Source organism: Notamacropus eugenii, chromosome 4 (genome assembly GCF_028372415.1).
Source record: "Notamacropus eugenii isolate mMacEug1 chromosome 4, mMacEug1.pri_v2, whole genome shotgun sequence".
Classification (NCBI taxonomy): Eukaryota; Metazoa; Chordata; class Mammalia; order Diprotodontia; family Macropodidae; genus Notamacropus; species Notamacropus eugenii.
Genome location: NC_092875.1, coordinates 38,707,930 through 38,729,898, shown reverse-complemented (window position 1 = coordinate 38,729,898; position 21,969 = coordinate 38,707,930). Strand labels below are relative to the sequence as shown.

At 42.2% G+C, this 21,969-nt stretch overlaps 1 protein-coding gene across 4 annotated transcripts in view; it reads left to right on the top strand.

The window, feature by feature from the left end:
* Positions 1 to 21,969, top strand: part of SBNO1 (strawberry notch homolog 1) — a 67,794-nt gene that overhangs the window by 24,103 nt on the left and 21,722 nt on the right. Inside the window, exons 1-6 of one of the 4 annotated variants that reach the window (XM_072600651.1) lie at positions 3,290 to 3,424; positions 13,142 to 13,273; positions 13,956 to 14,060; positions 15,102 to 15,414; positions 19,646 to 19,746; positions 21,432 to 21,528. In XM_072600651.1, coding sequence (XP_072456752.1) covers positions 13,142 to 13,273; positions 13,956 to 14,060; positions 15,102 to 15,414; positions 19,646 to 19,746; positions 21,432 to 21,528 — 748 coding nt within the window. In that variant the 5' untranslated portion in view covers positions 3,290 to 3,424. Of the gene's footprint in view, positions 1 to 3,289; positions 3,425 to 13,141; positions 13,274 to 13,955; positions 14,061 to 15,101; positions 15,415 to 19,645; positions 19,747 to 21,431; positions 21,529 to 21,969 lie in introns of those variants that run through there. The other 3 variants (XM_072600652.1, XM_072600653.1, XM_072600654.1) reach the window with 3 other exon arrangements.

Here is a 21,969-nt window from a genome sequence, read left to right as displayed (position 1 = left end):
AGCATTTGTTAAATGCCTTCTATATGCTAGGTCCCAGGTAGGAGACAGGGACACTAGCAGTAGAAGGCTTTATGTAGAAGATGGTGCTTCAGCTGAGTCTTGAAGGAAGAGAGGGATGCTGTAAGGCAGAGGGGAGAAGGAGTGCATTCCGTGAAAGACAGAGCATCTCCATGGGTGGGTGAGAAAGACAAGAAGCCAGTGTAGCCCAAGTACTGGGTGTGAGGAGGGGGGGCTGTAAGCAGAGTTTAACTGGCTTCATCTTACGAGGTAGATTGAGGGGATGGTTGTGAAGGGTTTAAAATGCCTAACAAAAGAGTTTATATATTCCTTCTATATGGGAAATGGAAAGCCACAGAAGTTTGTACTTAAGGAAGATCTTGAGCCGCCATGTGGACAGTAGATGAGAGAAGTGTAGAGACAGATCAGGAGGCCACAGGAAAGGTCCTGGAGAGAGAGGAGGGGCCTACATGGAGAGTGACAAAGGGATTGGGGATGGGAGAGATGTCATGGAGGTAGAAATGCCAAGCTCTGGCAGTTGATTTGGAAATATGAAGTGAGGAACAGTGAGGGGGGGAAGGGAATACACATTTTGTGTAGCACCTATTATGTGCTAAGCTCTTTACAAATATCTCATTTGATCCTCACAGCTCTGGGAGGTAAGATGCTGTTATGAACTCCATTTTACAGATGAAAAAACTGAGGCAGACTTGCCCAAGGTCACACAGCTAGTAAATGTCCAAGGCCAAATATGAACTCAGGTCTTCCTGACTCCAGGTCTCAGCCCTCTCTCCACTGTTTCACCAGCTCTCAATAATAGTAGAGAGTAATGCCAAACTTATGAACCTTCAAGACTAGAAGCTATCTATGTCCCCTGCCCCCAAGTCTTTCCTTCCCCAGGCTGAATACCCCCATTTCTTCCAACTAATCCTTATCTGTAAACCTCCAGCTCCCTTCTGAATGCTGGTTGTTGTCTATGTCTTTACCAACATGGAGCACCCAGAACTAAATACACAATACTCCAGATATCTGACCGAGGGTAGAGTGTAATGAAACCAGTGACTGACTCTCTTGTGCTGTAAACTGTTTGACTTAAGACAACCTAAGATTTACAGCAGTTTAGGTTTTGACTAGTATGCCACAATATTGCCTCATTCAGCTTGCAGGACACTAAAGCCCCCCAGAGCTTTTTCACATAAACTGCTTTCTAGCTTATGGTTATTTCTATTATAGTTAATCCAACTAGGCTGGGTCTTTATATTCCCCATACTGCCCTCTCTTAGGATCTTTACTGTCTCTCACCCCTGCCCGTTTTGTTTCTTTTGTACATTTGCTTAGCATTCCTTGTGTCTTCATCCAAGATACATCATAAGACCAAAAAATATTCAGACCATTGATGCTGTCAACCAAAGGCCATCGGCACTGATGTTATTCCATTAACTATGGCTTTTTGGGTCCTATTGTTAAACTAGTTTTGAATTCACCTAAACTTACTCTACCTCATAGCTCTCCATCTTATCCTCAAAAATAATATTTGGATTTCAGGAAAAGATTGATATTTTGATAGCATTCCACGGATCTGCCACTAATCCCATCAAAAACAAATAAGGTAATCCGTAATGACTTGGGGAAATCATGCAGCTCTTAGTGGTCATTGTTTCTTTATATAATCACAAAGCATCCATCCGATAATGTAGTAGAATTTTTCCCAAATGTTGGTTACACCTACAGGCCTATAGAATTGAGACTTTGTCCTTTGCCTTTTTTCCTTCAGCACAATACCCCTCCATTTTCATCTCCTTAGCACAGAACTGTCCCGGTTGCCCTCACCTCTCAGCTTCTGCTCTTTCCCATGTTATTCAAACTGGATGGTCTACCTCTGGGACCCAATTTTATCACTGCTCTTCAAAAACCTGTAATACTTACCTCTAGATAAAGGGGCTCTATCCACAATCACAGCTGTTCAGAAGTCTCCCAGCCATATAGGCTGGGGTGCCCCTCTCCTTCCCTCGCACTAGTCACTCCAAGCTACAATGTTTCCAAGTAGTATCTGCTGTAATCCCAGCAAGCTAGAATTTGTATAATGTCTTGCACGGGAAGCCAGGGACCTTTTCTCAGAATGTTTTTAAATGCATAAAATACATAGGATGACAAAGGAAATCGATGATAGTGGATTACTGTAAATTGCATGATATATTTAAAGTCCATGGATTGTGTTGTAGAGGAAATTTTCCTTTAGGCATTAGTTGTACTAGGTCCCTAACAACTTAGATTCTAGGCTGGTTTCGTTCTTGGTTTTTTTTGGAATAAAGAAACTGAAACTCTGAAGGGGTTTCAAAGTCTGAATTCACACGCAGGTCTTCCAACCCCTGCTTAGGGCGCCACTTTTGATACACTAGATGGGCACGAAGGCTGGACCGGCACAGCCCTTGGGAAGCTTCCATTCATTCTGGCCCGCGGCTCGAGGTGGGATCCGACCCCCTCACCCGGGTCTCTTCTGCCTAGGAGAGGTGGGGGTGGGGAGACGTGTCGTCTTCCCCCCTCTCCCCAAATAAACTGCCCAGTGTGCCGCACAGCCCGGCGTGGTCACAGCAGGGTGCGCTCCCAGCGGGGCACAAGTTCCCGCCAGTAGGCCTGGGAAGCGTGGGAACAGAACGACTCGCTCCTCAGGCTTTTGAAGTGTAACAGATCTGGAACAGCTGATTTGGGAGCTTGAGGCCGGAGTGCGCCTGCGCGCAGGCAGACCTCCTCATGGCGCCGCGAGGTGTTCGAGACCTTCTTCCCGGCAACACTTTCGGGGGTGGGGGGAGCCAGTGCATGGTAAGAGCGTGGTGAAGCTGGGAAGGGGAGGAGGGTGTAGGGGATCCTCGCGAGATCTGCTGCTGCGTCGTAGGAAGCGGTAGCCACGTGACTATCCGAGACGGCCTTCGCTTGCCCCCCTCCCCCTTCTCGAAAACGCGCCCCCCCCTTACCGTTCGCCCATCTTTAAGCCGAAGAGATGGACCCATCTGGTTCTGGAGTTCGCTCGGATCCAGCCACTGGTTCCAGGCCGGTGGGATTTGGGGGACTGCGGGGGAGGGGGGGGGGGCTTCTCGGAGATGGGGGGGGGCACCTTCCCCTTTCCTAGCGGTGAAAGGCGGGGCGAGGAGGGTGGGCGGAGGCCCGGTCGGAAGTCACGTGGAATGGCGTCGGCGCGAGCGCCCCCTTCCTGCCCCTCCCCACCCCTCGCGGGGCGGGCGGGACGGGAAGGGGGGGCAGTGGTGCTAGGGGGAGGGGGAGGAGGAGGAGGAGGGGCGTCAAGATGGCGGCGGGGAGGTAGGCAGACCCGGACGCAGCCGCCGCCGCCGCCTCCGCTCCTGCAGCCTCGCCGCCCTCGAGCCCTCGCAGCCTCCGCGACGCCGCCGGCTCGCCGGATCCCGAGGAGAAGGTGAGTGCGCTCCAGGCCCCGGCCTCCTGCCCGGGCAGCCTCCGCCGCCTTCCCCTCCCCCAGCCCTCGACGGCGGCTGCGGTTCTTGAGGGGCCCCCGGCCTGACGCCGGGACCCGAGCGGCGAGCCCCCGCCTCGGCCTCGGCCGCCCGTCCCTCCTCCCTCCGGGGCCCCGGCCGGCCCCGCCGCGAGGTGCCGGGTCTCCGGCTTGAGGGAGCGGCCGTGCACGAGAGGAAACTGAGGCACAGCCGGGGGAGCCCAGGCCCAGCGCTGGCAGGAGGGTGTGGGCTTGACCTCCCCCTGACCCCGCGTTTGCGGTCTTGTCCCCGCTCGGGCCCGGGGGAAGGGTGGAGGGGCGTCGTCGGAGACACCCCCTGCCTCGGGGAAGGCTCGGAGGGCTCGCTTTCCGGGGCCGGAGATTCCTTTCTGCCTCTCCGGGATGACTGTCAGACGGGGGGGAGCCTCGGCACGTGGGGGGCTCTCTTACGCCCGGGGGGCTTGGCGAGCTCAGGGGCACCCCTTCTTTCTTACCCCCTCCCCCAGGGGTGGGGAACAGCCGCGGGGGCCGTCGGCCCCGAAACTTCCCCAAATGGACTGGCTCCTGGGCCGGGGGGAGTGGCCGGGCTGCACGGCCCGGGCTCCGGGGTCTGGAGCCCGACTGTCTCTCTGGGGAGCCCGGCGTGCGGCTCCTGCCCCGGCCCTGCTTCGTGCTGCCCTCGGCCGGTCCGCGGGCGCCCGCCGGGCCCCTCCGGTCGCCGCCTGCCCCGGCTGTTTTGGGGCGCGCTTGTTACAAAACACAAAACTCGGCAGAATGAAAGGGAAAGAAAACGGGGTCAGAGGAAGCCCGGGCTTTGGCCGTTGAGTTCCGCAGCCAATTGTAACTGCACCCGGAAGTTTGTGCTGAACACGTGTTGTGGGGGAGGTGGGAGCAGCCCCTCTGACCTTTAAAGTTGCTTAGCCCCCGGCGTTTCCAACGGGCCGGGCCGGGCCGGAGCGGGTTCGGCCCGGCCCGAGGGGGCCTGGAGGGCGCGGGCCGAGCGGGCCGGGAGGCTTCTCCGCAGTGGCCGAAGGTGAGGCCGTCCCCGCGTCGCCCCGAGGCTCTGCTGGGGGTGTGTTTTCTTGGGGAGGTGTCGCTCCGCGGTCGTAGTTTTCTGCCCCGTAGCCCTGGGAGAAAACGTCTCCTCGCCCCGCGCTTCCCCACAGCTCCGCTGGAGCAGAGCACGGAAGGAGAGTTACCGAAGCGTGGGGTCGGGAGAGGTCGGCCGCGTGGAGCCCCGGGCCCTGACCCCCGGGGGCTCGTCCTCTCACCGGGCAGGCCGTGCACGGACGAGGTGTAGGTCCCTGGAACCGAGGGGGATCGAGGAAGCCGGGGTCCAGGGCCAGCGACCACGCCTGGAGTGGAGAAGGACCGGGAGGAGGCCGGGGTCACTGGAGTGGAAGACGCTGGAAAGGCAGAACGGACCGAGTCCGAGGGGCTTCGACACAGGGGCCGTGCCCGCTGAAGGACTCCTGGCAAGCGGACGCAGCTGGGGGAGGCCCGTTCTCTTAACCGCTCTGTCGTTCCATTGTGATGTTCTTGCTAAGAGTACAGAAATGACTGCTTCAGTTGGTAGTTCTGTGCGAAAAAAGGACATAATTAAAAAGACTAGCGTGACTCCTGGATTCACATTTGGGGGAAAGTGTTCTCCTTCCCCTAAATGAGCGCAGATGTTTCAGGGGAAGTTGCTTTGTTACTACTTACACACTTTTTAAATTTGATTTCTTTGCTACTACTTATACTTAAAACAGCTTAAAAAGTAATCGTCATATTGCACCTTAAACTAGAACCCTTAAAGCCTTTATTTGGATGGTGTTTGAGTACATTTAAAATGTTCTAAACACCCCTGCTAATTTGGTTCCAGGAGTGTATTTTTGGATACAGGTTTTCATATAGGAAGAAACAAGTGGGGTGGGGAGGTAACACTACATTGTGAATACTTATTACATTTTTGCGTGTCAGATTTAAAGTTCTTTTTCAGTATAATTTCTTGGTTAGTGAGCCAATGAAGTTTGAATGTGCGATCGAGAAAGATCGGTGTCGTAGGTTCCAACTTTTGAGTATATTTTAAACCTTGTTTAATTCCTGTTACCTGTTTTAGAGTAATTGGTGTTTGAGCTGTTGGTAAATTTTTTTAAATTAGTGATTATAGTACTTAAAATTCTGGAACTGCACATACATGGATTCACTTTTTTATATAAATTTTGCCAAAGACACACACTTCACGTGTGAGAACGATTTATAAGTATATATCTATACTTTTTAGATAGTTAAAAATTGAGAAACTAACAGAGAATTGCTTAGGGTGCCATTTTAGGAAAAGAACAGATAAATACTTTTATTTACTTTCTTCTGCCTCTGTGAGCTGCCTGGCACACAGTAAGTGTTTAATAACTTGGTAAATTAACTGAATTATAAGCATATAAAATGATACCATGATGAGTCCTTCATAGGATTCTTAACCACGCTGATATATTTTCCTGTGTCTGTGCAAGAGCAAAACATGCTTGCTTTTTTAAAGTTTTTTAGTGTATGGTATTGTTGGTTAGGGAAGTTTTTTGCTTGGGTGCTTGATTAAGGATAAGATTCCTGCATATTTAAGGATTTCTGCATCAATTTTCCTTGGACCCTAATGATTAATGACAAATTGGATACTTCATTGAAACTCACTTGATTCATCATTTTAGACATTAAGTGAATGGGTACATTGTATAGAATGTAGATTAAAGTTTATTCTGGGTTACCAGCAGATGGTACACATTACAATTTGTAGTCTGCAAAATTAAATTTTTATCAGTAATATGGAAGGGAGAAGATTAAAAATCATAATTTTTATGATTATAATTTTTGTGTCACAAGGCAGATAACAGGCTACATAAGCTTGCAGCACAATAGACACTACTGTGCCTATCCAAAAATATAAAGATATGGTGGATCACTGCAAAGAGAACCATAACCTTGTTCTTTGAACACATTTCAGTGTAGATGATAATAAATAGCTAATATTTATGTGACTTAAAGGTTTTCAAAGCACTTTACCTATATTTTCTCATTTTTTAAGAATAGGAATGATGTTGTTCAGCTTCTTGTATAATAATGATTTTCCATTTTCAGTTACAGAGGGTGATTCTTAAGTTTTTCTATTTTCTCTTTTTCTTCATCTTTTTCTTTCTTCCTTTTTTTCTCTGCTTCTGTGCTGTTTTAGAGCAGCATTGTTAGTTTGTTTCTAATGAAAGACTTTAGTGCTTAGTGTACCCAACTCTTCAATACTGAGGGACTCTTAATCAGGTGGTGGGCCATCACTGTCCTCTATTTCTTTTATTCCTTTTTTTTCTTTTTTTAAGTTTCCTTTTACTGCTTTATAACATCTTTACTGAAGGAAATAAAGATAGTAGGGAGAGGCAAAACTAAAAATTGCTCAGTTTTATCTACTTGTTCATTTTGGTAATAGATGTTCATGGGGAGAGACTGCAATTAGTGACTAAAATGAGTGAGGTTGTTGTATTCCTTGTGGATGGAGAATCATTGCGTTGCCCTATTAACCATAGGTAATTGAAAATTGGTCCTTAATTGGTTAGTTGATCAAATTTGGTCAATAATCCTCAAATTATTTAAAAACTTTTCTTGTATCTCAGGTATTTGGTGTTTTGCTTGTAGGCTAAGACCACTTATATGTGTTTAAGTTTCCTGTTTTGGTATATCTCTTGGTGAACAAAGCAATAATAACTTTGTAAATAAAAAATATTCTTTTGTAGTTAAAACAGACTTCAGGGCATCAAAATTCATTCAGTTGAATTGTTTAAACTTACCACATCAATGTAAAGAGATGTTTCAAAAATTATTTTGGAACAAATGCTTTAGTGTACAGTAGTTGTAAAATGATAAGTTTGGGGAATTTTTATGCTAATGGGTTTTATTTTTTTTGCCAGGTTCCTTGATGTGTGAGAAGCAAGTAAAAACATGGTGTTCAAAAAGGCCTATTGCCTTTGCTGAAAATAACATCATTTTTCCTCTTTCCCATTGTCAAATATCCCTGCCTGAATCTTAGTGAGACCCAGAATTTATAAATACTACATTTCATAGCAAAATAATAGGGACCTGTGAAATTCAGACAAATTGTCTTCTAAAAATTCTTGTTATTTTGATGATCATTCTTGGTGAATTTGACAGATAGCCTTTCAAGAATATCAATAATCAGGATCTTAAAGGACTTGAGTTTATTGTATTGGGTTGCTATATATAAGATTATATAATTAGTTCTAAAGACAGAAGACGTTCATGGTAATAATGTAACTTTTTAGAGGTTGGGGTTAGGAGCTGGCAGTCGCACTAAAAGCTGAACCATCTTGGTCATCTTTTTATAGAGTACTCATAATCATGAAATATGAAAATCTACATATCCCTTTGCTTGCACACTGGGACAGTTCTCTTTCAGTTGGCATTATTTAGGATATATATTACGATTATGTTGAATGATGTGTTGTGTGGCTTCTGTTCATAAACTTTTTTTATTTGCAATCTGGAAGAAATAGATTCTAAGGTTATACCTGTTTTACTTTATTCAAGTAGGGAGAGGTGAATGGCTGGTATTTAAGTTGTAGATTAATTGCTAGCCTTTTTTTCACCAGCCTCCTCTTAACTGTATCCTATTCTGATAAGTTTACTTGTAAAAGAATAAGAAGTAATAACTGTAAAAAGACTGGACCTTTGAATAAACAAGAAACAAATTTTGCTGCTTCATTAAATATCATCGTCATCTTGGGAAACCCTTACTTGCTGCATCTTTAAAGTATTGGGATTACATCTGTAAGGTCCCCTTTGGACCATAGATTTTGAAATGGTTTCTGAATAGGTAGGAATGTATTTCTGTCAGTTTAGTGTCAAGAATTAATTTGATGGCTTGGTGCCTGCAGCTTCCCGCCAAGGATCTGGACTGAGGGTTCCTGCTTCATCTGACCTAACAGTCTGTATTCTTATGCACTTAGCATAATGTATATCATACAGGTTGTTTGTACCTTTTTTCACCTTGATTATTTGTTAACAAGTGTATGAACAGAAAACTTTAGCAAAAAGTACAGTTGAAAAGAATTTTTAGAAGGGAAAGAATGCCTGGATTTCATCGTGTATATGTAATGAAGAATTCGCATAATAATTCTTAACATTTGAGGATCTGAATGAACTCAGTGGCTGTCAGAGAGTAGGGGCTGAAAACCATCTGTAGTTTTTGAGCTCTTCTTACTCAGATGAATGGATGATCTAGGATCTAATTAATGTGGGTACTCCTGCAGTGATACTTGTAACCCCATCCTTGCCGGCCTGTCTCTTAGTATAGTAGTAAGTATAAGGTACAATGTCCCTGCTTTTGTGTTTGCCAAATTTCTAATTTCTAATACCTAATAAAAACAACTATAATGCCATCAATGTGTATTTGTTAATTATAGTGAGGTTTTTGGGATGGGGGGGTAGCATAATGAGTAGTTGATGGTCTATGGTGGTCCTTGGCATTGATGAAGTAGTTTGTATATTGGACAGGTTCTTTGAGCTACCTCTGGCTTAAATCTCCACAAAACCTGAATGTGGGGATCTGCCCGTTAAGATAAAATTTTCTTTATACTGGAGGGAAATAAAGGAACTTGGATGAATCTTGGCTGTGCTTTACAACAACCATCATATTTTTCTCCCGCATTTTAAAAAATTCAGAATAGATGGTCTCTTCCTGTAGCATACTATATCCTTACCACTCCCTTCATTTTTGTATTTTCTCATCAGTCCAGTGAAACCATCTAAAAAGGTTTCTAACTTCCCATGGACAGACTCTGATTTTCTTCCTTTCCACCTTTAGTTATGATTTTTAAAACAAACATTCTGAGGAGGAAGTGGGCCATAAGTTTCATAAGACTGCCAAAGAGGAAAGTGAGGCAGGAGAAGAGGCAGAAAGAAGGGATGTCCCTGACACAAAAAAGGATAAGAGCCTCTGAATTAGGTGATCTCTTTGGTGCCAATTCAGACAGTGATTCTGTGAGGTACAGTATAACACAAACAAATGTGTTCCTTTGGATTACATACACAAATTTCATTAAGCCATACATAATGTACCTGTCACATTTTCAGTTCTGTAGCAGTTAATATTTTTGCATGACAGTTTTAATTAAGACATGAGATCTTCCTATACAGATTTTTCCATCCATTCCAGAGTGAATAGTTAGCAGGCTGCTGGCATTTCCCACCTAGCCCCTTTTTTCCAATCTTTTTCATGTGAGTCACCTACACTTCTGATAAGGTATGACCATTCTTTATTCATATCTTTTCACTCCCACCCTCAGACCTGTATTTGGCAAAGAAAGCTGCCACTTCTGTCTCAAAGGGAAATTATAAATGGAGACTTTGCAGATTATTTCTCCATGTTTGTAGAAGTGTTAAGATGTTGTGTGGTCCAAAAGAGTGGTGCATATTTGCATGTTCAACATATTAAAACATAGGTAGGTAGATTCACACATCATACACCCTGCCTTTGAATTAAAATATGTTGTTGTAGTTGAAAAGACGAGTAGACAACTTGTGTGCTCTGTCCTTGATCAAGAAAATGATGTATGAGAAATATTCTTTGAAATTGTTCCGATCCTCTTGGAATTCTAGATACACCACTATGTCCTTGCCTTTCCTTGGTCAAATTGACACTCTTTTGCCTAACTGTCACTTCACTCCTTCCTCATTTTGACAGTGAAGTATTTCCCAGATTTGAACATTTTACAGAGCACCTCCATCAGTCAATATGTGATCTAATTAGGAATGGTAGGTAACATTTTTGGTTGGAAAAAACAAACTGGTTAAGACAGAAAACATTTTTACAAGAAACACTACTAAATACCTTGGACTACCTTGTCACAGTAGTGCCTATTTAGTCTCCCAAAATAGCTCTCTGAGGTAAGTACTATAGCTACCTTTTCTGTTTTACAGATGAGTAAACTGAGGTTTAGATATTAGCACGGGGACAAAGAACTAGTCATTGTCAGAAGCAGGGTTCAGAGCCAGATCCACTCAGACTACAAGTTCAGGACACACAGTAAGCTGCCTCTCTCTGCATGAGTTGCCATCTCCTTTCACTCAGTACGTGTTTGCTGAGGGTCATTCTGATGTAGTGGAAAGAGCACTTGATTCAGAAGACCTGGTGCTGTCACTTATCATCTGCGTAGCCTTGGGCAAGTCACCCTCTCTGGACCAGTTTCCTCTTTTGTAAATCAGATGATTAGACTAAGTCTCTAAACTCCCTTCGGCATAAGTTGTGAGCCTTTAACCTTTATGACCTACCCACAGCCTATAATAAGTTGGAAACAAAATAACTAAGAGAATGTAGACCAAAAAAATGATCTTAAATCAGAAAAATACTTCTTGAAGGAATAGTAAATTAAGCTATTTCTTAAAATAATGGCATAGGTTGATAGAGGATGAAGAAAAGATTCAAAGTGGGGATGACCTAAGTGAAAGCTTGTGTTCCATGTGGACACTGGCAAGGAGAAGAGATGTTGCAATGAAATAGATTTGTGGGATGAAAACAAGTCTACAATGGTAAAAGAGGGTCGAGGCAAAGGGTTTTTTTCTTGGCTGATGGGTTTACATCTGAGAGTTGAAAGGGACAATGGGTTTTTCAGACCTGTATTCTTTTGGTCACACTCTATTGGCTACAAATCTGAATACCATTGTCTCCAGGACAATATTATTAGGTAAAAGTTAGGTAATGAATTTAGATTTTGTTGTTAGTCTTCAGTTGTTTTTAACTTGTGTTGGACTCTTTGTGACCCCGTTAAGGATTTTTTGCCAAAGATACTGGAGTGGTTTGCCATTTCCTTCTGCTAGCTCATTTTTGGAGATGAGGAAATTGAGGCCAACAGTGTTGACTTACCCAGGGTTTCCTAGCTGGGTAAGTGTCAGAGGCCACGTTTGAACTCAGGAAAGATGAGTCTTCTTGAGTGCAGGCCTGCATTTTACTCCCTGTGCCACCTAGCTGCCCCCATGAATTTAGGCAGTTTTTAAGTAGTGGAAAAGAAGATATAAGCAGGATGAAGCTTATTACCAACAATGACTTTCAAGAAACTCGTGACTGGTAGGAGACATAGGCTGGTTACATGTTGGAAAGCAAGTTTTGGAGAAAGGAGAGCTGTCCTTCTACCTTCCTTGAACGTTGGGTGAGCTCCCTAGATGTAAACTTTAAGGAAGACCAAAGGCTAGAAGCCTAGAAAGGAAAATACTAAAGGAAATTACTTTAGGAAATAGTAAATTTCAGTTATAGGTTAGTGAAAGATGTATATATGCCCCAGTTTAAGATTCTTGATCCAGCCAATGTGCATCTGAACACAAAGCCCCCTTGTGCCATGACAGTGATTTCATAGGAGATTTTTATGTGTCAGGCATTGTGCTGGGCTCTAGAGGCACCAAATCTTGCTTCTAGTATTACCAGGGGAGGCAGTGTATTTACGTAGATATGTAGAATAAATATAAGATTGGGGGAGCAGGGAAGACACAAACAGCTGGGTATGATCAGGAAAGGCCTCCCTCCTATAGCTGATTGCCTTGAGCTTTGAAGGAGTCCAAGGATTCTCAGAGGTAGAATGCATTCTTTTTCCCTCCTGTTTATCTGTAGTGTTTTGTTGACTCCTTCCTACTTCTTTTCTTTAGAGGCCAGTGCATAGCTCAACCTTTGAGACCCAGGTAATTATATTCACCCATCTTCTTTAATGCTTTAGCCGTTTCTGAGTCTCTGTGTCCTAAGGAAAATGCCTGCCACTAAACTGCATAATCCTTGGCCTTCACACAATAAGCCTTTTATGATTTTCCTGTTACTACTGTTACATTGCATGCTTCAGAACTATAAATTGCAACCTGTCCTAGGCATGGAGGACTGCCTATACAAAGGTAGGGAAGATGGGGTGGGATATCCAGTGAAGATTAGCAAAAAGGCTTATGTGATTGACATAACTGACCATTGGGTCATGTAGTGTTGGCCTGAAAACCTCTGCTGAGAGGGAAACTCTACTTGTTTAAATAGCTCTAATTGTTTGGAAATTTTCCTTATAGTTAGCCTAATTGTTCGTGGTTTTGCCTGTTGCTGCCAAGCAGATCAAGTCTAATTCTTCTTCCTGACAGGTATTTCAGTATGATTACCTGTGCCAATATGACTGGGTGGTTCTGGGCCTACCAGTGGGGTATGTAGATCAAGAAGCCCAATGGGTACTCCTGGGTCTGAGAGGGCAGAAAGAGGGACTGAGAACATTGAGTTGTGATGGTTCTCAATAAAATTTGTGCAGTGAGGTCCTGACACTTGGCTTCTCTTATCCTCTCCCTCAAGTTGTGTGTGATTTTTGTGGTTGTTGTTGTTTGTTTGTTTATATTTTTAGGAACCGTTATCACTGTTGGTTAATGAGAGGGAACCCTTGGACCTATTTGTCTTTTCTCCCTCCCGAGCCGACAGACATCCTTATCTGACTACTCAGTCCCACAGACAGATCTATTTCTTCTTGTTTCCCCAGCATGTGCGATATTCGGTAGTACACTGTAAAGGTCATCAACTTTGAGGATTCCTGTAGAAATACATCTTCACAAAAGTCTGTTTTGGTAAAGAGAATAGTGAAGTGTAATGTAACATCAAAGTGACGTGTTAATGATGTTCACTGTTTCATCCTAAAGATGGTGGAGCCGGGACAAGATCTGTTGCTTGCTGCTTTAAGTGAGAGTGGAATTAGTCCAAATGATCTTTTTGACATTGATAGTGGAGACCCAGGCCTTGCAAGTCCAACAACCACTCCACCTGTTCAGCAGGTAAGAACATTCTCCAGAATCTCTTGAATTTTCTTGTTAATGCTTCCTTTCCTTACTTTAAGACATGATTTTGGAGATTTATGGACAGAAGGAATGCATAGATGTAGAACTTCCAAGTTTTAAGCTGCATATGAATTTATTTCTAAGTATCTTCATTTTTTCTAGAACTCTTCTAATGTTTCTGTTGGTTATTTTATTGCATATGTTTCTACACACTGAAGAATAAGAAATTGTTTAGACCTTAATAATATCTATTTAATGGATAAAGTTGGTCCCTATAACATCTTTGCATATGTACATTTTTAGGAAATTAGATTTATTAGATTCATGTGTGCATCTTCTCTAAGCAAAACTAGACTACAAAATTGATATTCAAAGGAGCTAATTAGAAAGATTATACCTTTAGTTTATTATGTTTTACATGCTGATCTAGGATTTCATTGAAGATCCCATTTGCATTAAAATAAAGGGTTTTATTGTAAGGTAGTGAATTTATATTTCCTTTGTGATGTCTTTATATTAAAGGACTTTGTTTTCAGTTTAAATATAAGATATTTTAATTTTGAAATTTTATAAGCAACCTCAAAAATACCAAAACTTGCTTGCTCTCATTCTTTCTGTATCTTTTGTCCACTGCACACACATTTTCTTCTCTCTTCTCTCTCTCTGTCTCTCTCTCCAGTCAGTGCCACTTAGTGCATTAGAACTAGGCTTGGACACTGAGGCAACAGTTCCTGTTAAGCAAGAACCAGAGACTGTATCTACTCCAGCACTATTAAATGTTAGGGTAAGAATGATTTAGAATTGTGTATGGTAATACTAGGGTGTAGAGTTCCAGAAAGAAAGGGGTCCTGGTGTTAAATTCAGTTCGATTGGAATCCCTCTCATTTTTCAAGTGTCGTATTCCCTCACAGAAACACAGCTTTTGTCTAAAACCTCAGTTAGGTCCCCAAAGCTATGCTTATCAGTGTATGTCATACCTGTGGTTCCACTCAGAAATCTCATTTCTTGGGGCAGTTACCACATTAAGACAATGCAAGAAGAGAAACTGCCTGCATTATTTAAACTTGAAGTACTTAAGAGTTTGCTTTAAACTTATTCTGACACCCTAAAAATTCTTGGAGTGTGCATTAACCAAAGATGAGGTATACTTTGTTGGAGGGGGGGTGAAGTTATAGATGTGTTCTGATAAATGAAAATACTAAATTTTCATTTGTCATGGTAAATCATTGGAGAACCTTCCTGTCATTTTGTTGTAAAAGAGATGGTAACAGACAAAAAGTTGTTGCTATTATTATTTGCATGAAAGTGCCTATTGAATCCCATCAACTTGAGAGATAGTCAGGTTGTAAACTCTTAACTCTTTATCTACACTCATTGTTTCCTCTCTTCTCCAAACTCCATGACCACGTGGTTTCATGATAAACTCAGATGTAGTAGTAATTTGTTCATGAGATGCTTTTATTTGCCAGAATAATTCATATTCTTGGGATGTGTGGTTTTCTTTTCAATTTCCCAGGTTCTGCACACTAAGCAGTTATATATAGAATCAAATTCAGTGTTAAAATAGAATTGTAGACTTGGAGAGACCCTGATGGTGCCTGGGGAAGGGGGGTAGTTAGTGTAGGAAGTTGTACAGTCCCAGTTGACTTTGAGGCAAAGTGAGGGTTGCAGAAATTAAGGAAAATGAACCAAAAGTTGTCAGGGACCTGGCAGTTCAAACAGTCTGCAGAATTTCAGATCGTTTGATATTTATCTTAGAGACACATTAAACCGAGCTCTGCTGTCCATGGTCCCTGATGTTGTCATTGGTATTGTTTCTTCATAGCCACAACCGCCATCTACTACAACTTTTGTGCTGAATCAGATAAATCAGCTTCCAACTTTGGGAACCACAATTGTTATGACTAAAACCACACCAGTAACAACTACAAGACAAACCATAACTTTAACAAAAATTATCCAGACTAGCACAAACACAAGGCCTTCGGTTTCGGCACCAGCAGTCCGTAATGCCTTGACCACCACACCTTCGAAGGACCAGATCCAGCTGAAAGATCTGCTGAAAAATAACAGTCTTAATGAACTCATGAAACTGAAGCCGCCTGCTAACATTGCGCAGCCAGTGGCAACAGCAGCCAGTAAGTTTTCTCATGTTCACTGATACTGTTCTGATGTCTTCAGGAGAAAGAGAAATTAAGAATGTCTGCCGTGGGGGGGGGGGGGGGGGGGGGGTTGTATTATATGACCAAATATTAACAGAATTGTATTTGGGGAAAGTATTATCTACGTGAATTGGTATGTTGTATACAGGATATATGATTGAAAGATTTAAAGCTTTAAAATATCAGCAACCTTTCATTGAGGCCCTGTGCACACTTACTTTGAGAAATTTAACAACAAACCCACAGCCCAACAACCTGGTCTCTGTCCTCATGGAGCTTCCTGTTTAGTGGGGAGAGAGGTACATGTTTAACTGTGATGAAAGGTATAATATGATCATACAGTAAGAAAGCTACAAAGTACCATTCACAGGGAGAGAGTACTCATGCCTGGGAAAATTGGGAAACCTTTCATTTGAGGAGCAGCATGGGGACAGAAGGAGAGTACAGATTTGGAGTCAAAGAGCCCATGTTCTAATACCAGCTCTGCAGCTGACCAGCTTTGTGACAACTCCTTTGACCTTTTTGGACCTCGGTTTCTTTAACTGCCAAATGGAGTTAATAATACTTGGAATACCCATCCAACATGGTTTCCTGTGTTAGTGTAAGTAGTTGTTTTTCATGAGGAAAATAGTGTTTTCTAGAACTTAGTTGAAAGGGACCATGAGATAATTTAGTCTAACTTGTACCCAAACTTAAATCCAATCCCTTGAGAGCAAGTGGTTACTATAACACCTTTTCTTGAAGACATATCGTGACAAGGAACTTGTTACCTTCCAAAGACTTTCATTCTCTATTTGAATACCACTGATCTTGAATTCCATCTTAAAAGCGCTACAGAAACTCACTATGAAGCTGTTCTATGCTTAAGGGATATTTGCCTTTTAGAATTACAGCCGTTAATTAGGGGCCATTGTAATGGTTGCTGAGTGCCAATTGGACAGTCTTTAGGTGTGCTTCCCACTGAATACGTAATAAACTTCCCTTCCATGAAGGTAGGGTCATGGGCCTGACTGATTTAGGACACAGAGCAGAGGAGGCAGGACAAGAGAATGATTCCTCGGGTGTATATGTTATGACCCCACTTGTGGATAATCGGCATTGATTGTAACTGTTCTTTGGTTTTGTGGGGACCTTGTTGGGGGGAGTGGATCTGTGTTCAGACTTTTTCATTTTACGAGAGTAGAGACTTTCTACTTGTTGGACTGTGCTGAGAAGCGCAGAGCATAGATCTGAAAGCATTGAGTTTGGAAAGCTGAGAGTCACTGAAGCAGTTTTGGAAGAAAAGAGAAGGGTAAGGAATAGGCCTGAGAAGCCTGTCAGAGTGGTGTGATCACATAAGTACCAGGAGCTCTTCTCATTTTTACTAAAGTGGGAAAACTCTGAATCACAAGTTGAAAACTGAACAAAGCAATGATTCTGCCGACTCCTCTTGCCTCCTAACTGGGCATTCTCTGAGATTCTTTTCTTTTCCCCTCTTTTTCTCTCATTATATTCTTTCAGTGAATTGCTTTTCTGTTTTATGACTTCAGCTGTCTTTTCTATGCTGGCCATACTGTCAGTTTCTAGTAGGACATCTCCATTTATATGTATACCATCTCAAGGTCAGTATGTACAGAACTAGCTTAAGGCTTCCACATTCTCATTTTCTGTTAAGATACTACCATTCAGTCACTTAGGTGTTATGTTTGACTTTGCCCCTTACCCAATTCCATATATATTTTGTCATTCAGCGAGGCTTGTTCATAGGATCATAGATAGAGAATTTTGAGGCCATCCAGTCCAATCTCCTTGTTTTACAGATGATGAAGCAGGTTCCAGGGTGACTCCTGCACTTGTCGTAGGTTACACAATTTGGAAGTAACAGAATTCAGATGTCAGCCTCTGTCACTACTTTATGACATAAACCCTCAGTTTCAGTCAGGGTGTTCTGCCCACTATTTGTCTTCTAAACAGGCCATTTTTATTTGTGTATGTTGTTCTTTCTGCCAGGAATGCCCTGTACCCTTCTTTCCTTTTCATCTGTTTACATTCTGCCTGTTCTTCAGGACATAGTTCAGTTATCACCTTCTCCTTCCATAGATATATCAGCCACCATGGATGAATCTGCCTTCCAATACTTACCATCACATCATGTAAGACATCATAAGTTTTCTTATAATCATTTCCTCCTTGTCTCTTTTGTCCTCAAAGTAGCAAGCCTCTATGGGGCAGAAGCTGTGTTTACATACCCACTTCCCAACACTAAGTGCTTAGCGTAGTAGGAATCAAAAGTAGGAGTAGAATGTTGCCGTCATTGTTGGTTTAGATTAATTGGTAAATAATGTACTTTGACATCAGATTAGAGATAAAGTAATCCTTTTGATGAGTTGTTATGAGCTCCAAACTTTCCAATAGAGCCAGTATAAATCCTAACTCTGAGTAAAACATCCCTACACAATGCATCCCTTCATTTTTTACCTACTTTGCAGATGACCAGAATGTTAAGTAGCAGCCCAATCAAACACCCCAAGCAGCATTAATATATGTACCTTTGGGGTATTTCAGCATTTTGCCTTTTTTTCTTAGCAGTTAAGCAAGTCACTGCACCGTCCTTTGGTAGGACAGATAGATGGCAAAGTGGATAGTTTACCCAGCATGAAGTCAGGAGACTTATCTTTCTGAGTTTAAATCTGACCTCAGACAGTTAATACCTCTGTGACCCTAGGCAAGTCACTTAACTGTTTGCCTCGGTTTTCTCATCTGTAACATAAGCTGGAGAAAGAAATTGCCAAGAAAACCCCAAATGGGGTCAGGAAGAATCAGGCATGACTAAACAGTAGCTAAACAACCACACTGCCCTTTGATGAGTCTCCTGATTTCAAGATCCTGGGGTTAGTAAAAGAAACTCTATGAAGTGTGACCTGTAGACTTGGACATTCGGAGCATTTAACCCTTTTACGTGTTGTTAAGTGGTATTGAACTTTGCACTGTTTCTATGATTTGCCTCTGGTACAAAAGAGAAATAAGACTTTCCTGCTGCCAAACTCTCTGAGTCTCATGGGGTCCCTGATGTTTCCATGGGGAATTGTAAGAGAAAGGGTAGAGAAACAATCCTCCTGATCGTCATTACTTCTAACTTAACATGTCGTTTGGCCTTATGATAGGAGCAAGGTCAAGTGCAAGTCATGTCATTATTTCTCTGATGGCATGGTCTTCTTCAGCAATTGAAGGACGAACACACACAGGAAGTTAGACCTGTGGTTTCATTGTTATAGAAATAATAAGAGCAACAGCCATCACTTACATTGTGCTTTCACACAAGGTTTGCAAAGCACCTTACTGACTCAGATCAGATTAAAATGTAATTGGAAAATATATAACAAAGTTTTAAAAATACGGTGAAACATAGATAACACTACATTTTAAAACTGTCAGCATTTAGTCCACAGGGTTCCTTCTACATACTCTGTATGGTCCCTGTTTCTATTTCGACTTTGATACTACTGGAGTAGAACACTGACAAGTTGAATGACTTGCCCAGGGTCAAGGTGTGTGTGTTTTCCTGGCTTCGAGGCCCGCCTCCCTGTCCATGCTGCCTTAGCCTCATGATCATTAGTACATGATTTCTGCATCTCATCTATTTATGTAAGGGTATTCTTAATATAGAGTGAAAAGGCAGCAAGAGTACCCTTTAGCATCAGACACCGAATTGTTTTTGAGTCTTACCTCTGGGAAGGGGAGAAGGAGAAAAAAGTTCCCAAATTGATTTTTTTCTTCCAGAAATAATTGTTTTGCCTCCAAAGGTAATAAGTACCATCAGCTCAGGTAAGAATAATTCCACTTTGGTGATAACACTGGGTTTGTGGGTTTCTATTCAACCACTTAGGTATCTCAAAATAAAAACTCTCCTTTTATATGTATATTAAATTCAGGGTTTTTTTGTAGTTTTGTTTTGTTTTGACCCTTGGTTCATAAACTCGTGTCCACGTTTTTCTAGCGAGACATTGCTTAATTGAGGTTCAGATTGTCATTAAAGTATTTTTTGGTTCAATAAATCATAGTATTAAAATTCTAGGGCGTAATTTCTGTAAAATATAAAAGATTGAGAAACTGGTAGTTGTGCAAACCTTTGTTGGGGGTGGGTAAATGTTATAGTAAAACCGTGGAGGAGGAGACAGGTATTGAAAATCACTCTTTAAAACACGCAGTGGCTTTTCTTTTTCTAAAGCTGATGTCAGCAATGGAGCAGTCAAGAAAGAAGCTTCTAATAAAGAGGTTGCACGAATATGGATCAATGACATCAAAATGAGAAGTTTTTCGCCCACTATGGTGAGTTTTCAGGGAATAAGAAAATATATTCAGTAATGATTTGTTCCCAGCAAACTTCAAAAATGTAATAGAATCCGTTGTTTTGAGCTGTTCAGCCATTGAATAGACGGAGGTAAGGTTTGCTAGAATAGACAAATATTGAGAAAAGGGAAGTGAGAGGTTTGTTCCAGCACCTTGATTGGCAGACTGAGGGGCGACTTGGACTTGATGCTGTGAGTAGAGAACCTTGGCAAGAGAATGTGATTGGAGTTTCTGTTTTTGGCCAGACCTGTGATTTATTTCATGGCTCCCAGTATAAGGAATCTCCTCCTCCCAATGCAGAGCAGCACTTTTACAAGTCTTAGTCACAGAATGCCCCCGAGGGGGACTAAAAGGAGCAGTGACTTGCCTAGTTCTTACAGAGCCAGTACATTTGTTAGCTAAAGCCTGAGCTTTGTTCACTACACTGCTGTCTCTTGATCAGAAACAAACAAAAGAGCTCCACTGTGGGTGTTTTAGTGAAATAAAACTGGGAGTTTGGAGGGGGAAAAGACTAGTGGACAAAAACAGGGATGAGGTTTGGCTATTGCTGTAATGTAGACAAAATGTGTAATGGGCCAGAACTAGAGTTTGGACAATGATGTGGAAGGAAACATTAGGGAAAAAAATAAGAATTGAAAGGACTTCTTTCATTTTGTTGTTGAGTCATTTCAGTCGTGTCCTACTCCTTGTTACCCTACTGGGGTCATGATGCTGGAATGCTTTACCAATTCTTTCTCCAGTTCATTTTACAGGAGGAAAGTGAAACAAGGTTAAGTGACTTGCCTAGGGTCACACAGCTAGAAAGTGTCTGAGGCTGGATTTGAACTCAGGTCTTCTTGACTCCAGCCCTAGTATTCTATGTACGGTGCCACCCAGCTGCCCTTCTTTAGTTAATCAAAAGCAGTCTCATCTTTTAAAGGGAGCTATTTGATTTTGTAAATTAATGATTGAGAATTTGTAAAGTGATTTCTTCTCAAAACAGGTAAATGATCAAAATCCTAGGAAAAAACCTATTGTGAATTTCAATTCAGGATGTATCTGAAGTATAATATCATTTTATCACTTCATATGACAATGCTTTTATGAGGAATAGCAGTAACATTCATCTCTGTGGGATAGAAGGAATTGCCTGTGAACTGGTTCAAGCAGAGGAAGAATGGGCTTAGCCCTACTGCCCTTCCTACCTTGCCAACCCTGGGCCTGCTCTTGGGAGTGAGGGTGAAGGACCTGGAATATAGTCGAGATCTCAGACAAAAGCCATCCATTGCAGAGGAGAGGCAGCTGGATATTGTGGAGAACTCCTCTCTCTGCTACCTTTTGGCACATCACTCAACCTGCTGGACTAAATAGGTTAAGTGATTGGTAATGGTCTCTTCAGGCTCTAACTCCTGGAATGGATGGGAAGGGGATAAGGAACACCTGGAATCATCCAGCCAGGGAGTCTCCATATACTATATGAGGTTTGAGGATTTGAATTTAGATTGTTGGAGAGAAAGAGGAGAATGTACAGGATTTGGGAGAAGTTTCATCATGCTGGCAAAGATTCTGGTGGTGGTGTAGTTGGGACTTGATGTTTCCATGAATGAGAACCTATATTCTTAAATATTATTAGTAGTTCAGGAAATGAAAGCTACTCTTTGATTAACAAACTTTTTGTGTTATAGAAAGTACCAGTGGTTAAAGATGAAGAAGAACCAGAGGAAGAAGATGAAGAAGAAATGGGCCATGCGGAAACCTATGCAGAGTACATGCCAATAAAGTGTATGTCTTACTGGCTTGCCACAGAATTGTGGGGGGGTTTTTGCCAAATGAATTAGAATTAGTTTGAATTTTTCATTAGTGATCAACTCTCAGATTTTAACTTGGCCACTTGATATTTTTTGGTTTTGGGGGGCTGTTGTGTTTTGTTTTGTTTTTTAGTTTTTTGTTATGCATCTATGAAAGTTATGCATACGTTGATGAAATCATGAGTCCATAAAGTATCATAGAGTTTTAGGTTATTCCTGTGTATCTAGATATACATTTACTATGTCAGACTTTACATTGACCATAAGTGTATTGTAAGTGTTTTTAAAGCTTGTCTCTTAGAGCTTTTAAAAATTAAGGCTAAGACATTTTGAATGATAACATTGTCTTGTTTTGCCATGGAACTGATAGTTATGTGGCTAATAGAACATTGTAGAGCAAACAGTATTCTGGTCT